This window comes from Caloenas nicobarica, chromosome Z, assembly GCF_036013445.1.
Source record: "Caloenas nicobarica isolate bCalNic1 chromosome Z, bCalNic1.hap1, whole genome shotgun sequence".
Taxonomy (NCBI): domain Eukaryota; kingdom Metazoa; phylum Chordata; class Aves; order Columbiformes; family Columbidae; genus Caloenas; species Caloenas nicobarica.
Genome location: NC_088284.1, coordinates 109,275,768 through 109,292,962, shown reverse-complemented (window position 1 = coordinate 109,292,962; position 17,195 = coordinate 109,275,768). Strand labels below are relative to the sequence as shown.

Sequence of the window (17,195 nt, the reverse complement as noted above, 5' to 3'; positions counted from 1 at the left end):
AAGCATCTCAAGGCAGAGGAGTTTACAAGAGCAGGAAGCTGGAGGTGTGTAATGAAGAGGATATTCTGCTTTCCCTCCCAGTCCTTTCGTCCTGCTTCCGCTCTTGGTCGTGTTTTTCATTCCATCCACAGGCTGGGTACCCGGCGAGAAAACCCAGCGAGTTCTCATGGTTAATAAACTGCACATCCATTCTCTGGAGCGGTGGAAGTGGCACACGAGCAGAGCGGGGAGGTTAATTATGCTAATTACTCATGAAAATTCAGGTAGCACATATCCCCATTTATTTCAAGCAGTTTGCCAGATAAAAAGCTCATGCTGGTATCTGCTCCTTTTGGAAAAGGCCACAGGTCAGCAAATATTTAAAGATTTATCTTGGTTTCTCTGTAAGTTTGCAGATCTCCAGTTGTGAGCTGCTGTTTTAGAAGCGATGTAATGGAGTGCTGAGAACCGCAGAAAATAGAGGGTAGTCGGTTTGGAAGAACATCTTCATTTAAAGGAGGTGGTTATGAATAAGTGTATATTGATACGGTGCTAAATGAATTATTTGACTGCGAAGCCTGGGTAAAACGGCTCAGGTGTGCCTGGTCTGTTCGGGCTGCAAGGGGAGGAGATGCTCCCAGAAGAGCAAGGAAGGGTTTTTTGGGAGATCCCCCCAGTGGCTTTTCCCTGCCTGGGCAGCCTTGGAGGGACCGGTCTGGGGCATCTCTGTCCTGGTGTTTGGGGGGGACTGGCTCTGGAGCTTCTCCATCCTCTGTATGGAAACACACTGCAGCTTGGGAACCCGGAGAGGAAACTCGCTCTAAAAAAGTATTTGGTACCAACCACGGCGGATGGTGTTTGAAAAGCAGAACACACACAGAGTAAAGATCAAAGGCAAAAGGCTTATTTGTGCATGTTAACACCTTGGTGTGTAATCAGAGCTTCTTCCGCCACTGACGTAAATAGACAATGAACAAGGGTCTGGTGTTTGCGCTGGGCAGGACGGGCAGGATGCTCAGCACCCTGGGCAGCTGGTGCTGGGAAGGTGTGCGTAGATAGAATGAAACCTCATCACATCTCAGCCCAGCGCTGCTGCCGTTCGTCAAGCAAAAAGCAGTTTTGACGGTAGATCTGTGGACACACAGTGGAGGTCCAGGCAAAGCAAAGCCTTTTGTTTTACCTGTTTATCTATTTTCAGTCCTTTTTGGTTGTCGTGAGACAGAGCTTCGGCGTTCTGATTTTAAACTCTGTTTTAAAACACCTGCTCGTCTCCCCTTTTCCACATAGCCCCTGTTTGTCAGGCTGTGCACATTTCTGTCCCGTTCATGACAGAGCAGTCTCCCTCTGCAGGATAATTTAATATTTGCACGTTTCATAAATAAATAGTGTTGCTTCCATGGGGGCACCTTGGTTTCAGCCTTTGGTGTACACCGGCCCAGCCACCAGCCACGGGCGCATCGGCTCCCTGACAGTCTGAGACTGTTCTGTAAATACAGTTTTTAAAAACCTGTGATTGTAATGAGCAACTGCACAGTTTTTTATGTAGAATTCGATGCTTGCTGCTATAGTAGCCATGAGAAAACTGATTTTGATTACAAAAGTAGAAGGATCATCTAAAATGGCACCTGAGTTATTTTTATTTTTCAGAGAAGTTTCCGTATTGTAACCAACTTCTAAGATATTATTCATAAGAACCCACAGAGAACCCGGAGAAGACATTTATCAGATCATCAGTAAGAGGACCTTGTAAAAGATCTCAGCAGGTTTCTGGTGTGATTTTCTGGTTGTGGATGTGGACGTATTGTTTCATGTTGGGAGCCGCTGGGTGTTTTTCCCAGCTGAACCCTGACCCCGGCGCTGCGCAGCTCAAAGCCAGTCTCCTTTAAAGCAGAAAAACGTTAGTGACACAGGTTTTTTGCAAAGGTTCTCTAGGTTCTGAGGAAAGTGGCTATAACTCAATGCCAAAAGCAATTTCACTGAAAAAAAAAAAAGATGCTGTAGTAATCAATAACAGCCCCACATCTGCCCGGGTGAACGCTGACGCGTGGGCAGGCGATGGACGGGGATGCTCGTGTCCCGCGTGGGTGTTAATCAGCTCCTCCAGCACCCAGAGCACCTCTCATCTCAAACTGTAACAACTTGCAAATCAAATTCTTCTAAGTTTTCAGAGAAAAGAAAGGATTCTGGGACTTTCTGTAAACGAGATAGAACTTTGAACCTGAGCTGCAACAGGCTTGTTGGTTTGAGAGGCACAGCCCACACAGCCGTGAGTCGTGCCCGGTCCTTTCGGGATGTGTTTGGGGGAGGAACTGTCTCCCCGTGCCTCACTCGGTGTTCCCTCCAGGTCAGGGATGTGTTTGGGATGACTCCTCCTTGGCCCCGGTGGCATTTCCCAGGGCAGGAGGTGGGAGCACGGGGTGGGTGTATTTAAAGGGTTGTGGGGGTTGAATTTACCTGCAGATTTATACAACAGTTTTTAACTTACTCATCTTTTCAGCTTTGCAATCCGGCTCTAGTAAGTAGTTGCCCAAGAAGTGAGGATAATGGAGCTTTTGCTCCTACTTGAATGAAGATCTTTTTCATTTTGAGTACTGCCCAAGACAGGGTGTTTCCAACAGATGGATCCAATTTGCAATGACTGTATCTCTGCAACCACGAAGGAAACTCTTACCACTGGAAAAGCTGGGGCAGAGAGTTTCAAATGATTCCCGCTCGATAACTCGTTAAACTGTTCATAAATTTTTGTGTAATCGTCACATGTTGCCGTGGTGAGATACGCTGCTTTGAAATCGGGTCCATCTTTTTGAACCACGCTGCGCTATCCAGACATTGCCCCGTGGGGCCGGGCAGGGCTCCAGCGTTCCCGCGCCCTGCGGAACACGGGCACGCTCCCTGGGCAGCTCCAGCCGCGCCGCCAAGGCTCTTGCAAAAAAGAGCAAAAGACCGTGTGCAGTTTTAATTAAGCAATGGGGAAGAACTGTTTTTTACAAAGATTAATGGGTCTGTGTTTTAATTATGGGGAAATAATAGACTAGAGAGCTAGGAAAGTGGGAGGTGTCAGAAAGAGAGGATTAAAGACTGTAAGGAAGCTGGGTGAGACTATGTTTTTCTGCACTTACAAATTACAGAAGATCATCCCCATTAATAATGATCAGAAAAATAATAAAATACCTTCTGCAGTATATGAGAGTTAACATTAAAATCTATTTATTATGCTTGTTCAGTAGAGAATTTTTGATTACAATCATCAGCTAAAAAATAAATTGTTCATTTTTCCAGTCTTACAAGTTTAAAAATACAAGAATTCTCTTCTGAGTTCAGCTATAGTTTAATCAATATTTTTCCAAGCAGTGTAAAGGTAAAAAGAGCAAAAGTTGCTTCTATTTAATGATTGTTATACTTCCTTTAACTGTGCTACAGTGTGATTATTAACTTCGAAAAATAATTAGACCTATGAATAGATTTTAAAAATTAGGTTGCATTCCTGTAAGGAGTGTTTTATTGTTGGATGTTTAGTTTGAAGCCAACGTTATTCCGCACGCAACATGCTCAGGGTCTGAACAAAAGAACTGAAATGTTTTCTCTTAGAAATTTTTAGAAATATATTTTGTGAGGTTGGTTTTTTTCATCAACCTTGAAAATGTCTCTCAACAGCTAAAAATCTGTTCCATTTAGTCCTCGGTTTTCATGTGGCCTATGGCAATCGTGTACTGGATACTTTTTTTTAATTAGCAGTGTATGAAAGAAAGTTGATTTGAGCGAGTTTCCATCTCTGTCCTTGATACTCATGCACTTAGAAATTAATAATGCAAAATTCATTATTTTATTTAGAAAGATGTTTGAAGAAAATACCTTTGTCTATCAAGTAAAACAGCAAGAGGTGTTGTGTTCCTTTCTGCACTGCTGCACCGTGCGCCTCTTCTCGCCCCGAAAGCCGTGCTACAAGGCAGGCTGTGTTTGGAGGAGAAGTTCCGGGAACGTTTGGGGCTTTGGAGCAGGTGCACTGAGGTGCTTGTGAGGATGCTCTGGAGCTGCCACAGCAACATCCCCAAGCGCTCCCCTTCTCCGGAGGTGCTCCGAGTGCTTCACTTTGCATCTGAGGAGAATTCCATTGCTGTCTTTAATTACTAACAAAAAAATTCAACTTCTTCTTCTTTTTTTTTTTTTTTTTTTTTTTTCTTCCTTAGAAGCTTCACAGAGAGCAGGGAATTTGGGGCCGGTTTTGTGTGTGGGGAGAGGAGATGGCTGGTTTTCTCTTTCGTGGGCAGAAGCCATAGTGCTAATGTGTTCTTGCATGGTAGAATGAAATACCACTAGAAAAGGAATGCATTGTAGAAACACAGCATTGGATGTGAGCTTTCTCTGCTTGTCCCCAGTCTTCTGTTCATTAGAATCAATTTATAAATGTTGATCAGACTTTGAAAGCAGCTCCTTGTCTTCTCCAAAGGGGCGCAGACCCCACAGAGCTCCCCCGTCAGGGACCCACAGCGGCTGCCTCAAAGTCATCTGCCCCGCACATCCCCATTCTCTGCCGTATAAACTGATTTTTTAATCTCCTATCGTCTGCAGCTTCTCTCAGAACGCTTTCAGGTTTCATGTTGAGACCGTTAATTAAATGAATGGTTATATTCATGATCCATTTCTGAAGAATTTCAGCCCAATGCTCCTAGTTTCTTACTCCTAAAGGGAATGTCATTTTTCCCCTTAAACAATATCACCATATGCTTAAGCCGTGAAATCACCATTTTTTCCCACCTAACAGTATCCATAGTTGTACTATTTTAATGTTTTATCAAAGAGATGAGATCTAATGCATTCTCTCCTGTTGGAGAGAATGTAAAAACCTCTTTATCAAATAAAAATGTCCCATTAGTCTGTTGCACTTTATATTACTTTCCTTCAACTTTTAAAGTTGTTTTAAAGCCTTAAATTCTATTGTGGTCATGATGGTTCGCCTAAAATTTGCCTGATTCGCTCTCTACATTTCCTCAAGTGTAGATAATAAATTTCTGATTTCCCAGTGGTGTAGCATCGCTTTCAAGTTGTCTACGAAAGCCCCGCGTGCCCCCAGATTTGCAGTTTCCACTCTCAAGTGTGTCTCCACCGAGGTTTTTCTCTGCCGTTGACTCCGTTCACTGCTCCACCTTTTTCCACGTGCTGGATGTCACCTTCCACATGGAAAACTGGAGTATAATGTTTATTTAGTTTTTGAGCCCTAGTTAAATATCCTTATCCTCCCTCCGGACAGACTCAGTCTTGTGTAGAAATAAAGCTCTTTCTCCTCCCATTTTATGAGAAGTATTTCGTTGTCTATGGCAAGGTGGTACTTGGAACCCCTCCGGTGTTTGTGCTCTTGTTGGATTCTCGCACTTCGCACAGTCCTGTGCTCTGCTGGTTTTACTTCCCATCGTTTGTATTTAGTGGTTTTCTCCCCATGGCCGTGTTTTCTTTCCTGACTGGCTGCTGACACAGGCCACGGCTCTGGCCGCGTTGAGGGGAGCGTCCCCACTGTCAGACACTGCAGAGCAGAACACGGACTGTGTATCCGAGCGTCCCTTGAACAGAAAGTCACAGCCGCTGTGGGACCGAGGAGCCATCTGCGGTGTCCCTTCTCCCGTCACCAGCATCCCTCCCCTCTTGCCAGGTGACAGAAAAGCTTGATGGCTACCCCGAAGCCATCAGTCGCTTTAGAAATCAGAACATCTCTTGGGACCGGTTTTAACCCAGCAGCCTGCATGCCACAGCTTTACCACTCGCATAACTCGATATTTACTCCGTGGCACGACCAAGTGCTGTCAGGATTACTCACCGGCTTCTCGCGGCGTGCCGCCCCGAGTCGGGGTGCCGCGCCTGATGCCGCGCTGCTCTCGGGACCTGTCGGTGACACCGAACAGAGCCCTTCACAACGCGGTTCTCCTCAAACCAGCATGCACTGGGCAACCAGAGACAGAAAGCTGGTTTAGAGACAAGTTACAAATAATACACAATATTGACAACCACAGCATATTGCGGTGCCTAATTACCTTGGGAGAAGGTTACGCTGCTGTTACGCCTGGATGGCTTTTTTTTTTGTCGCATATCTACAGAAAATATTTTCAATTAACGTTGACCTTTAATACCCTGACTGGCCTTTGAGTCTAGAGATGGTGAAACGGACTACAAATTAGATTTTGCAATATACCTTGTTCTTTTTATTTCTCAGCTGATTCGTTCCAGGCAGTTTGTGGAACCTACACGGGTGTGTTGAGCTCGCGGTTCCCTCGCAGTCTCTGCCGCCGTGTTCAAACCCCCGAGATATTGTGTAAAATGCTGTCAAATTCTTCAAATATATGTGTTTTCATTCTCGAGCTGTACTTTTTACTAATTTTGAAAAAACAAAGTCTTTATGGACTATATTTATACTTCTGAACTAAAATTGAGAGGGAAGGGAATCTGGGGTACATCTGCTTCTGACCATGGGGTGTTATTGACCGAGCTCCGAGTAAGGTGACTATTATCCCCTGAAGAGCAGCATTTTTAGTTGTTGTTCTAATAATAATTGTTGAAAAGCTGAAGTATGGCATAACAAACATTTGTCTGAGTCACTGCCATCCCAAAGATGTTTTAAAAAATACACTTCATATGTCATTGTTGTCAGCAGGGAAATCCATGCTAATCGAATGTATGCTTGCTTTAAACGAGATGTCTTGAATAAGATTAGAAATGACAAATCTAATAATCTTTTGGAAATAAAAAAATATTGGTTTGGATTCTAAAATGTCATTATAGTTTTTGATTGCAAAAGTCTCTTTTTTCATTAGCTAAACAAACAGAAGTTTATTGTGTCTTAGGAAAAGGACAAGAATTTGCACGGGCGCCCGTGCCCTGTCCTGAGCCTTACGGGCTGGAACTGGAGCAGAAAGGGCTGCGGAGATGGAGTCATTGCGTCTGGTTCGGAAATAATTGGGACTTTCTACCTACTGCTCCACTGAACACTCGCAGCAGGAAAATCAGAAAGGAAGAACATAGCAGAAAAATATATTTGTTTATAGTATGTTTGTGAAATAGGCTTTCAGTTTCATGATGATTTGTGAATTCACAAACGGCTCATGTTTTGAGGTTCAACTCTAATATATCTGTATTCAGTCTAAAAATCAACAGCCAGTCAATGTTATTTAAAAGCTCCTATGTTTTCTTACTTATGCTTTCACCTTTTTTCCCAGGTGTTACTTGGAAGATGGAGCTTCAAAAGGCGCCTGGCTGAATCGGTCGAGTATTATTTTTGCTGGAAGCGATAAGTGGTCAGTGGATCCTCGAGTTTCGATCGCGACAGCAAACAGAAGAGAATACAGCCTGCAGATCCAGGACGTGGACGTGACGGATGACGGTCCCTACACCTGCTCCGTGCAGACCCAGCACACCCCCAGAACCATGCAGGTGCACTTAACCGTACACGGTAGGTGGTTAATCCATCTGCAAGTCATCGTTGGAAACATACTAGAAAAAAATAGTTTATGGATGGGACACGCCAGCTAAGTGCATTTTAAAGGTTTTTTTTACATTTCTTTTGTTCTTTCTTGTATGTAGCCATAGACTGTATGTGCTCTGGGCCCCTGCAAGCAGATAATTAGCCCAGCAGGGTTTCCAGCTTGTCAAAATCAGGTTTAAATCCCAATCCTGCTCTGCTGACAATTGAACAAGATGTAAAGACTGAAGAGGAACATAGGGGTGCAGCAGTGGCGGTGCAGTTCCCTGCAGATACCTGCTGGTTTGCCGTGGGTCTCCCGCATGGCTCCAAATGTGGGGTTTTCTGCGCGGTGTTCAGCCTGTGCACCACGTAACATCTGGTGCATCACTGGTGCTGAGCTCACAAAGGGTTTACAGCCCTTGCGTTTGAACTTTGCTACCGAATAGTGGCAGAAACATCTGTCCCCACAGCCCTCGGCTGAGCCGCCCGCATGGATGTGTCCTGTCCACAGGCAGCTTTACGGATGAAGTTTTCTGTAAATTTTACTGGATTTGAAAGATGCAGTATTTCATTTGGGCACCTCAAGTGTCTTCTCTGGTGCGTACCATTGCAGGCGTTGTTATGAAAGCAAGAGTTAACTCATCAGCTTAAAAAAAGGGAAAATTAGAATGAATAAAGCCATTTTTCTAAAATAGAAATTCCATTATATTTAGAAATTCAATAGAAATTCATTAAAACCAAAATAAACAAAAGAAGATGAGCTGATATTGCATTAAAATCCATAGTTTATTGTTTCTTCCCAACCAGTTTTCTCACAGAAATACTGGGATCCCAATATTGTTAATAAGAACAATCCACTTATTTCTGTGAGACAGTTTTCTGTTTTAAGCACTGCAGAATGACAGGGTCAGTTTTACTCACATGGCGGTAACAGTTGTTGTGTTGTTCCAGGGTGAACAGTTCTCAGTTTCGGTTGTCTGTCTAATAGTTAATGCCCTTGTGCAAGGGGCTAAAAAAAAAGTTGGCAATTAATTGCATGTATAAAATATATAAACAGGAGCTTAAAATTAATTAGGCTAACTACAAGTACATAGAGAAATAATAACTCAATAGTTAAAAATATGCATAATTATTAAGCGATTGCATTTATATCTTCAGAAATGCAAAGTATAACCTAAGGCTTTAACTTATTAGTCTTTGGTGTAATCATCATTAAAATTTTCTTTTGCATTTTTATGAGTAATAAAGCAATGAATATCAAACAGAAGAATTTAAATGGCAATCTCTATTGATCCATATGGCACACCAAAATCCCTTAGAAATAATGTGTATGAAATGCTTCTCAAACTAATTATCCTTAACCACTGCACCTTTAGACCCCGATTGTAAGAACGTCAGACTGTAGCTCTGTAAGAGCCAAGTGTCTTTGTTGCATAAAGAGCATTATTTTATTAGTACAGCCAAAAAGCCATCACTTAGTCATTTTTATGACCTTGCTCAGAGGCAACGGTTGCAGGAAGACTCGTAAATGTGCTGTTGGTGTGGGTGGGTTGTTCAGGAGTGGCAGAAAGGTTTGGATGCTGTCGGACTGGGAAGCTGGAATGAAGAAGCTGTGGTAGTATCAATTATTATTGCAATTGTATATCTAGATATTCAGTTCCTCCATTATTATTTCAGTGAGTAGGAAGGAAGGACCAGCTCCATGAGGCATAGCTGGAACAAGCGCACTGTTTTCAAGACAAATTTAAAAAAAATCCATGTCCTTGTATTTTTCCCATGTAGTTCTCTTAGTCCTAAGAAGGGAAAGCTGCTGGGTCCCTGCTTGTAGGGAGGGGTCGGGTATGGTCCGAGCGGCAGAGTGGGACTGGCAGCTCTGGAGGACGCCCCATCCCACCTCGGTGATGACTGGGGCCATTTCTTTCCGTTCCACCTCGTATCTACATGTACATATTACTATAGATATTAATAATTATCTGCCGTGCAGTGGATGCTCATGGGATGGGATGCGAGTCGCACCAGTCGCTCATCCCACGGGGGTGGGACCACGCCGTGAATCGCCGTTGGGTTTTGCATGTTCATTTGGAGAGCCCTGCATCACTCTTGGTGCCGTCGTCACCTGTCCAGTGGCCCTGGGTGGGACTCGGGCTCGTGAGCACTTTCAACCAGGTCTCTTTGTACTTCCATGGCTCACAAAGCCATCGGTTCATCCTCGTGCGGGGGCTCGGGGTGCGGGTCGTGCATCCTTTGAGATGGAGACTGACCTGGCTGAGGGTACCCCTGGCTGGACGGGGGACATTAAACAGCTAATTGCTGCCAGAAACTTATTTTAATACATCCTTTCCTGCTGCATAGGGTTCACAGGGATGATATAACAACATTTTATGGAAGCAGTTTTATGTTTCCTATTAATACTGTTCGTGGCTTTGTGTTTCAAGATTAGAAACAACGTCTGCTATCGGGGAGAAATAAATGAAGGGAAAAGCAGGTCTTTTACCAAAGTATAAAATCATTCAGTCAAAGGGCTGCGTTTCCTTTTACAGTGTGAATAAATGAACAGCAGCAGAGCTAGATCAGCACATGAAATAACAGGAGAAAAAGAAAATTTGAAAGCAAAGTCTTATGCTTTTAAAATTCCTCTGCCCTCCAGACTGTGTTGTGTCAAAAGAAGACGTTGTCCTGCTGCAAACAGCAGAGCTGGCGAGCCGGGGGTGTGCGCCTTGTGTCACAAATTAAATGAATAAGGACTGATGTCTGATCACAAGCTCCTAAATGGGTTCAAACTCCAGACTGCAAAATTATTTGCTGCGAAATTCCACTTTAAAAGCCATGTAAATCCAACCCTCTTTTTTCCCCTTTTTCAATTTTTCAGTATGTGTGTGGGGTCCACACAGATCCAGCAGCTGTCATTTTGAATATCCTCTTCTCTGCAATTTGGGCTGACAGTTTCTGAACATATTTGTGTAACTGTTTAAGAGAATAAATACATTTTAATGGGCTAGAAATGCCTTAACTTTCATGAGTGAAATATAGAAAGGTAAAGAAGCACAGGCCACAAACCCGACACTTCCGCCAGCCCTGGCTAGGCCTGGAAATTGTCCCTGTTTGGTCCCTGGCAGTCACGATGTTACGTTCAGTAAATTCATCCCAACCTCATTGCTTCTCTTCCATCTTTATATTTTTTCTGGCTCTTTACAATAGCATCCCAAAACATAGCTTAGGCCACATTGCATTAAATATTGTACACTCGCACATTAAACCACAGATCTTGTGCACAAAAAATTCCTGCCCAGTGCCGCGGTCAATAAATAACCAAGGCAGATGCGAAGCAGCAGCTTCTCCATCACGGCCCCACGTGCAGAGACCTCCTGAGGTTGGCGAGTTGGCCTCAGCCCATCAGGGAACCTTCGGCAGACCCTGAGGCTGCATTTCAGTTTCCCAAATCCCAGCTCAGCGCCGTAAAGAAGCCACCAAGCCAAGCCTAGATCACTGATACTTATTACATAGCTACACCTTTATGTACCAAGAAAATTAATCAAGATAGTTAATATAAAAGGAAAAAGCCTAATGTGTCTTTAGCCCACATTTGCATCAATGGAAGCAAAATCACATGAAAGAGAGGACGATAATCCAGTTAACTTTAATTCAGTGACCTTATTAAAAAGAAGTGAGAATTATGAAGTAATTAATTAAAAGTTTAGAAGGTAGGAGTTTGTAATCAACTCAATCTATCTCAGCGCCAGATGCTTGATGTGCAGTGTCATGAACTGCAGATGATTTAAACATCAGATGTTTGCCACAGTGAAATAAAAAAATGAAATACCTCTTACTGCACTCATAATTTTTCTAGGAAAAGGTTGCCATTTCTAATCTGACATTTATTCTATCAAAGTTTAAATTGCATCCTCCAAGCTGTGTTTCCCTTTCGATTTGCAGAAATATTAAGACATGTTTACCGATGTCCTTGAGAATGAATTTTGCTGCGGGGCAGAGCGGCAGGTCCCAGCCTGGAGCCTGCGGCTCTCCCCGCGTGTCAGGACGTAGTAACGATGTGGTTGCGCACGTGGGCAGAGGACCAGCCACCCTCCCGTCGGTGCCCCGGGAGACAGAGGCCGGAGCAGGGCGTCCAGGAGGACCGCAGCTGCCCAGGGTGGGGACGGGGATGAGGAACAGGTCTGGAAGAGATTGCTTTGGTTAACCTCGTGAAATGAGGGCACGGGGAGAATTTTGTTATCCTTTATTAATGCACATGGTGTGGATCCCGGGGAGGGAGAACAAGGGTACCGGCTGAGGGAGAGGACTTTACAGGGCCGGGACAATATAACTCAGCTACGAGTGAATTGTGACAAGAGCTGAGGGGACGGTGCTGGTCCCATCACATCGAGATGGGCTGTCCGGGGGCTGGGGACACCCCTTCCGTGGGGGTCTGGTGGGACAGGGGTGACCACGGTGTTGGTGACTGTGGTCTCCTTGAGGACAGGACTGAGGAGCTGGCAGCTCTGTTTGTCTCCTTGAAGGCGGCTGGGGACGTGGCACCGCTCTGGTGGCAGCAGCGCCAGGAGCCGCGGGCGCAGCCTGGACCTGGGCTGCTTTGTCAGGGCTGTGTTTGTAATAGTCTGCCATGGCTGCACGGCCCCAATAGGTCCCTGGTTTAGGCTTTGGGGTGTCAACAACAGGTCTCGTTCCTTCTGCCACCCCCCGTCACCTCTCCCCCCGGTCACTGCTGCCCTCTCCATCCCACCAGGACCTGCCTCCCGGATGCCATCGGAGCCAAAATGTGCCACCAGGGAACGGGTGACACGGGGGAACCAGTGACAGAAAAACTTCCTTACGCTAGTTACTCGACGTCTTAATTTTGATTTTAATCTGGGCACGTTTGGGGCCACTCCCAGAGAGACCCTGTGCCAGCGGGACACGGCTCCGTCCTCCCCCTCAGTGTCGTCTCATCGTTGCACAGAAATAATTCATTTATCTGTGTAAATACGATTTATAGATTGACTCAGAAACTGCGAGCTATATGTTTTATTTAAACATAGATAAAATTTCCAAAGTAATACTCAAGGCCCTTTTCCTGTTTAATAAACCTTCTTAATGTCCCCTAAATATTAATGTATTGATTTAGTCTTCGCAATGTTTGCAAAGTCTAATTTGTTTCCCCAATCAGGCCAAGAGGGACTTGCATTTGGAGCTAACGAGATAAATCTTACCCAAATTTATTTAAAGCGGGACAAAATAAATATGCAAAAGACTTCTAAAATCATATAACAACCACTTCCCAGCTAAAACTGACAATCCATTACTCTTTTAAATTGCTAGCACTTCAGTAGGATGTCAGTTTTCATTAGAAAATCAACTCGCTGCTGCCAGCCACTGTTATCGTCTTGTCCCTGCTCAGCACATGGAGAAAAAGACAGAAAAATGGTTCTGGGTGGGGAGGCAGCTCCATGAGACCCCCCCGCTGAGCAGACCCTGTCTGCTCCAGCAAACAGCGTTGGGGGCCGTGCCGCTGCATCCATGGGCAGCACAGCACCGCTAGTGACCCATCCGAGTGTTTTCTCCAGGATTTGTGGGGTTTTATCCATTTATTAAATTCCTCCCACATTTGTACCTCTCGCGGCATTCGACGTGCTGCGGGGATCTCTCTCTCTAAAATATGTATGAATGGCTTTTCCCCGTCTTTAGCTGACTTAAGTCACTGAAAATGTTTGCATTAGCAGGTGATCTCGTTTACGAGGATGTAAATCAGGAATATTTTATCTGAAGTAGAACAGGGCTGTACTAGTCTGAAACTCATAATTCTCTGATGTTGGAGGTGCTTTACAGTCATGGCTGCAACTGGATTTCAGTCATAAGCCTGAAATTTCCATCTTCTGAAATCTGCAGGTGAAAGATAATCTTCACAAAATAATAATTTGCTCTCTGGTCCAAAGTATATTAATTCTGTTACATTTGAATTAAGTTGAATGAGTTGTTTTGTTGTTTTGCAAAGGATGTGTGAAGCAGAGTCTTCCAGCAACTTCTTGCATTATACAGCAACGCCAGAAGCAGAAGTAAGGAGGAAAAAAATGGGGTAAAGAAAACAAAAAAACCAACCACCACCAAAACTTTAGGCTGGGCACAACATCTCTCGTCCTTTCTAAAGCATTGGTCTGGGAAGCTCCCACCCTATAAACAGGCGACCTTCCCTCAAATAAAACAAAAATAACCAGTTGGAAATATTGTGTGAAACCCACGCTGTAAAAAAAGATGATGAACCTTTTTGAAAACTGTTTTTGGGAAGAAAGGCAATTCAGAATGAGAATTGATGGTCGAGCGAGCTGGAGCTGTGTCTGCCCTGCGCTCTGTCCCTTCTGGTTCTCACCGGCACTGAGGCAAAACCAGGTCCAGTCTGCGACCTGGCTTTAGAATGGGCTGAAGTAGATGATGTGAACAAGACCTGTTGGGGCAGTTGGTTTTTTAAAAATTTTTATTCCCTCTTATAATTTCACTAAAGAAAGAACCAACAGTCATTACAAGGCTTTCTTGGAAGACTAAAATTGAAATGCTGTTTTTCTGCTATTCTACCTCAGAAATACAACCGTCATCTGAAAGTAGAGTGTGGCAATGCAGAGATTTTAATTACAGTCACTCTAGCCAAATGCAATTTCATCTGAACGGATCCTCCAAAACTTTATTTTGTGACTGTAACGAACTGCAGGAACCTTATTTTAAAGACATAAAATTTGGCTTATAACACTTTTAAGGGTTTAGTTACATATAAGGACACATTCTTCTGACTGCCCTTCCTGCGGGCTCTATTATTCCCTCTCTGAATGCCTTTTCACCATCCCGTTGATTCAATTAAAGGCAGTTGGGCTGGCCTGGGAAAAAACGAGATAGCAATTATTTTGTTATTCATTGCCATCATTTCCACATTGCAAGTGTTTTTGGAACTCTGTACCCTGAGTAAGGAGTCTGATATTTTATTGAGCTTTCTGCTGCCTGTCATGGTGAACACTGTGATTACTGTGATTTATCTGATTTTTTTTTTTTCATTGGATTTCCTGTTATTTCTGCCTCGGTAATTTTAGACTGTCAGTTGTCAGGAGAAAAAAAAAGGTGTCCCATGTTTAAAAGTTTAATTTTTGCTTGGAGTGTTGTTAACAAAGGAAGTTAAACAGTGTTGGAGTGCGTTGGAGACCAATCTCTGCAACTGTTACGCAGAGCATCTTCTTTTTCATCACCTAGATTTGAAAGAGGATGTAAAAATTATCCCACACCATGGTCTAGAATATGCTGGTTTTATCTTGCAGAAAGGCTTTAAATCCAAATATTTAGCAAAGTCTTGCTAAGGAGGTGCAAAGGTTCTGATTTCCCCCAAGTAAATTTTCAAAGTTTTCAAAAATCCTTACCTTCCGTTTCTGAAGGATTGAGGGAAAAAAAGCACTGTAAAAGTATTTTTAGAGTCAAAACTTTACTAAGATTTTTAGTACCTTCTTCCTCACGATTAAAACATGCCGTATCAGGAATCCTGTAATCAATGGAAAAACAGATCCGTGTATGAAAACGATTTCTATAGGAAGTGGGGAATAAAAGAAAAGGTCCCCGAGTGCCCGGCCGTGTCCCCCCTCGAGAGAGTGGCACATGTGCCGCGGCTCTGCCGAGACGCCGGGTCAGCTGCTCGCTTTTAGCCCGATTAAAACTAATAACGTCTGACATACTAAATGTCCTGCTTGAAATGCTATAATCCGATAAAATCCTTTTGTCAAGTCCAGTTAATGTTTAAAAAGTGAGACAAATGGAAACTGCGCTGAATTTAGAGGTTTCCCAAAGAGCGAAATGTGCCCTGCAGCATCCCGGCTCCCTGGTGCTGCTGGAGAGGCAATATCATAACCATGTCCACTTGAACTTCTAGAAACAGTCACTTATTGAAAGTAATAAATACCTTATTTAAGGCTTCAGGCTGCCTATGAGAAATCATTTAACCATATATACAATTAATGGCATCTCTGTGGGATGATCAAGATCCCTGTACATTTGTTGAATTACTGGTGCTTGGGAAAGGTGACTTTACAGAGGCGAATGGAAGGAGCTGGGAAAGTGTTTGAAATATTCCTTGATGCAAAGTTTCTTTCTTAAAGAGGTGATGCAGGGGAATCCAAACTATTAGACCAGCAGATGCTGGTCTCAACAAAGCTGAAATGTGTCCTGGGCAGGACCCCTGCTCATCCAGGACTGTTTTCTGTAGTTATTTACAGGGGAAAAGAAGCAAGGCTTTGGACGCAAACATCTAGGAATTAAAAAATACTTTCTAGGGCAACTTTTCTAGACATCAGAATCATTTATCGGGGAAAAAAAGGAGCCATAGCTCTCATGAACTTCATCAAACCAGAGAGAAGAGCACCTCAGAAACCCCAGCACAGAACCAGGTCTGTGTTTTTGCTGCGTGACGTGACCTTGCTTGCTTAACAGCAAAGACTTTGAGAATTACACATTCCTTTGCCACAATAATGAAATTCCAAGTTACTTTTAAGCTGCTTATCTGGCTGTATGCAGGTTAAGTGACTGTAATTATAAACACTAGAAATATTGTTCCAAGTATCAGTACAGACAATTCTAAGTATACGAACATAGTAAAAATGACTGTAATTATAAAAATTATGAATGTACTTATAGCACTTCATCTTTCAAAGTTATTAAAAAAATAAGTGCAAGTTTTGACAAATACATAATTTTGTTGAAACTGGAGGTGGAATGAGGACGATGTCCTGCAAACCGGGAGTGAACCAGTCTGGCTTCTGCTCTGGTGTTGCTTCTGCGTCTTTGTCCAGTCGGTGATCAGGGTTCCTGGAGGCGGGGGGATCCAACATGCCTGTGACGGTAATGGAAACGCCGCTGGAGCGGCGCAAAGCCCCAGCAATAACACCCCAGGTTTTTGCTGCTCCACCCTCCAAGCCAGGGCGGTTTGCTGCCCCACGTGGGCTCCTGCGCTCCCAGCTCATGCTGCTCTTTGGACATTATGACCTTTCTGAATTTGCTTGCACCTCAGTGATCAGAAATATTGGAAACAGGTTCGGTCAAGGAGTAGTTCATTTATATTAGCTATAGACTAAAGTCAATGCATCAACAATAAGCAAATAGGGATTGTCCTTATATAACTGTATTATTTTTAAACTTAAATTATATTTGCAGAACTATTCCTAAGCGGAGAAAAGTATTACCGTCCAGTTCACAAGTGGGAACCCTGATGGACTTGAGGGGATAAAATCAGATGTATTTCACAGTCTGAAATTGCCCTTCTGATATTCAGCAATATGAAAATCCAGCCAGTAAGGCATTAGTAGAGGGAAATAAAACTGGTGGATGGTTTCACCTACATTTATTTTTAAGTGAAGCGTCCGCAGTCACGTAGATGACTGACAGGAATAGAGGAGACTTCAGAGTTCTGGGCTGTTTACACTGGCTATCAGTGGTGTATATATTATGTATATATTGTATATAATACCAGGGTGCACAAGCACATACATGTGGACGTTTATATGCAAGTTCCTTGTACGTATTCTTATTAAGGGTCAAACTGTGGTATAATTCAGTATGAATACGCTGGATGTGGAGGTGGAACATGGAGAGATGTTTTGTAGCTTTGCGTTTTCTCGCAGCTGGCAGCGTTGGAAGGCAGCGCTGTGTTTGCGGGGCAGAGCTGAACTCCAAACTACTTCTAACCAATAAGAAAAAATTTGAATCTGTGCTCCACTCTCCTTATATTTTTTGAAGGTAATTCTGCACATATATT

General features: G+C 43.5%; 1 protein-coding gene across 3 annotated transcripts in view; it reads left to right on the top strand.

Moving 5' to 3' along the window:
• Positions 1-17,195, top strand: part of NEGR1 (neuronal growth regulator 1) — a 227,964-nt gene that overhangs the window by 97,673 nt on the left and 113,096 nt on the right. For all 3 annotated transcript variants that reach the window (XM_065656334.1, XM_065656333.1, XM_065656332.1), the window contains exon 2: positions 7,182-7,414. In XM_065656334.1, the coding sequence (XP_065512406.1) occupies positions 7,182-7,414 (233 nt within the window). The remainder of the gene's footprint in view (positions 1-7,181; positions 7,415-17,195) is intronic.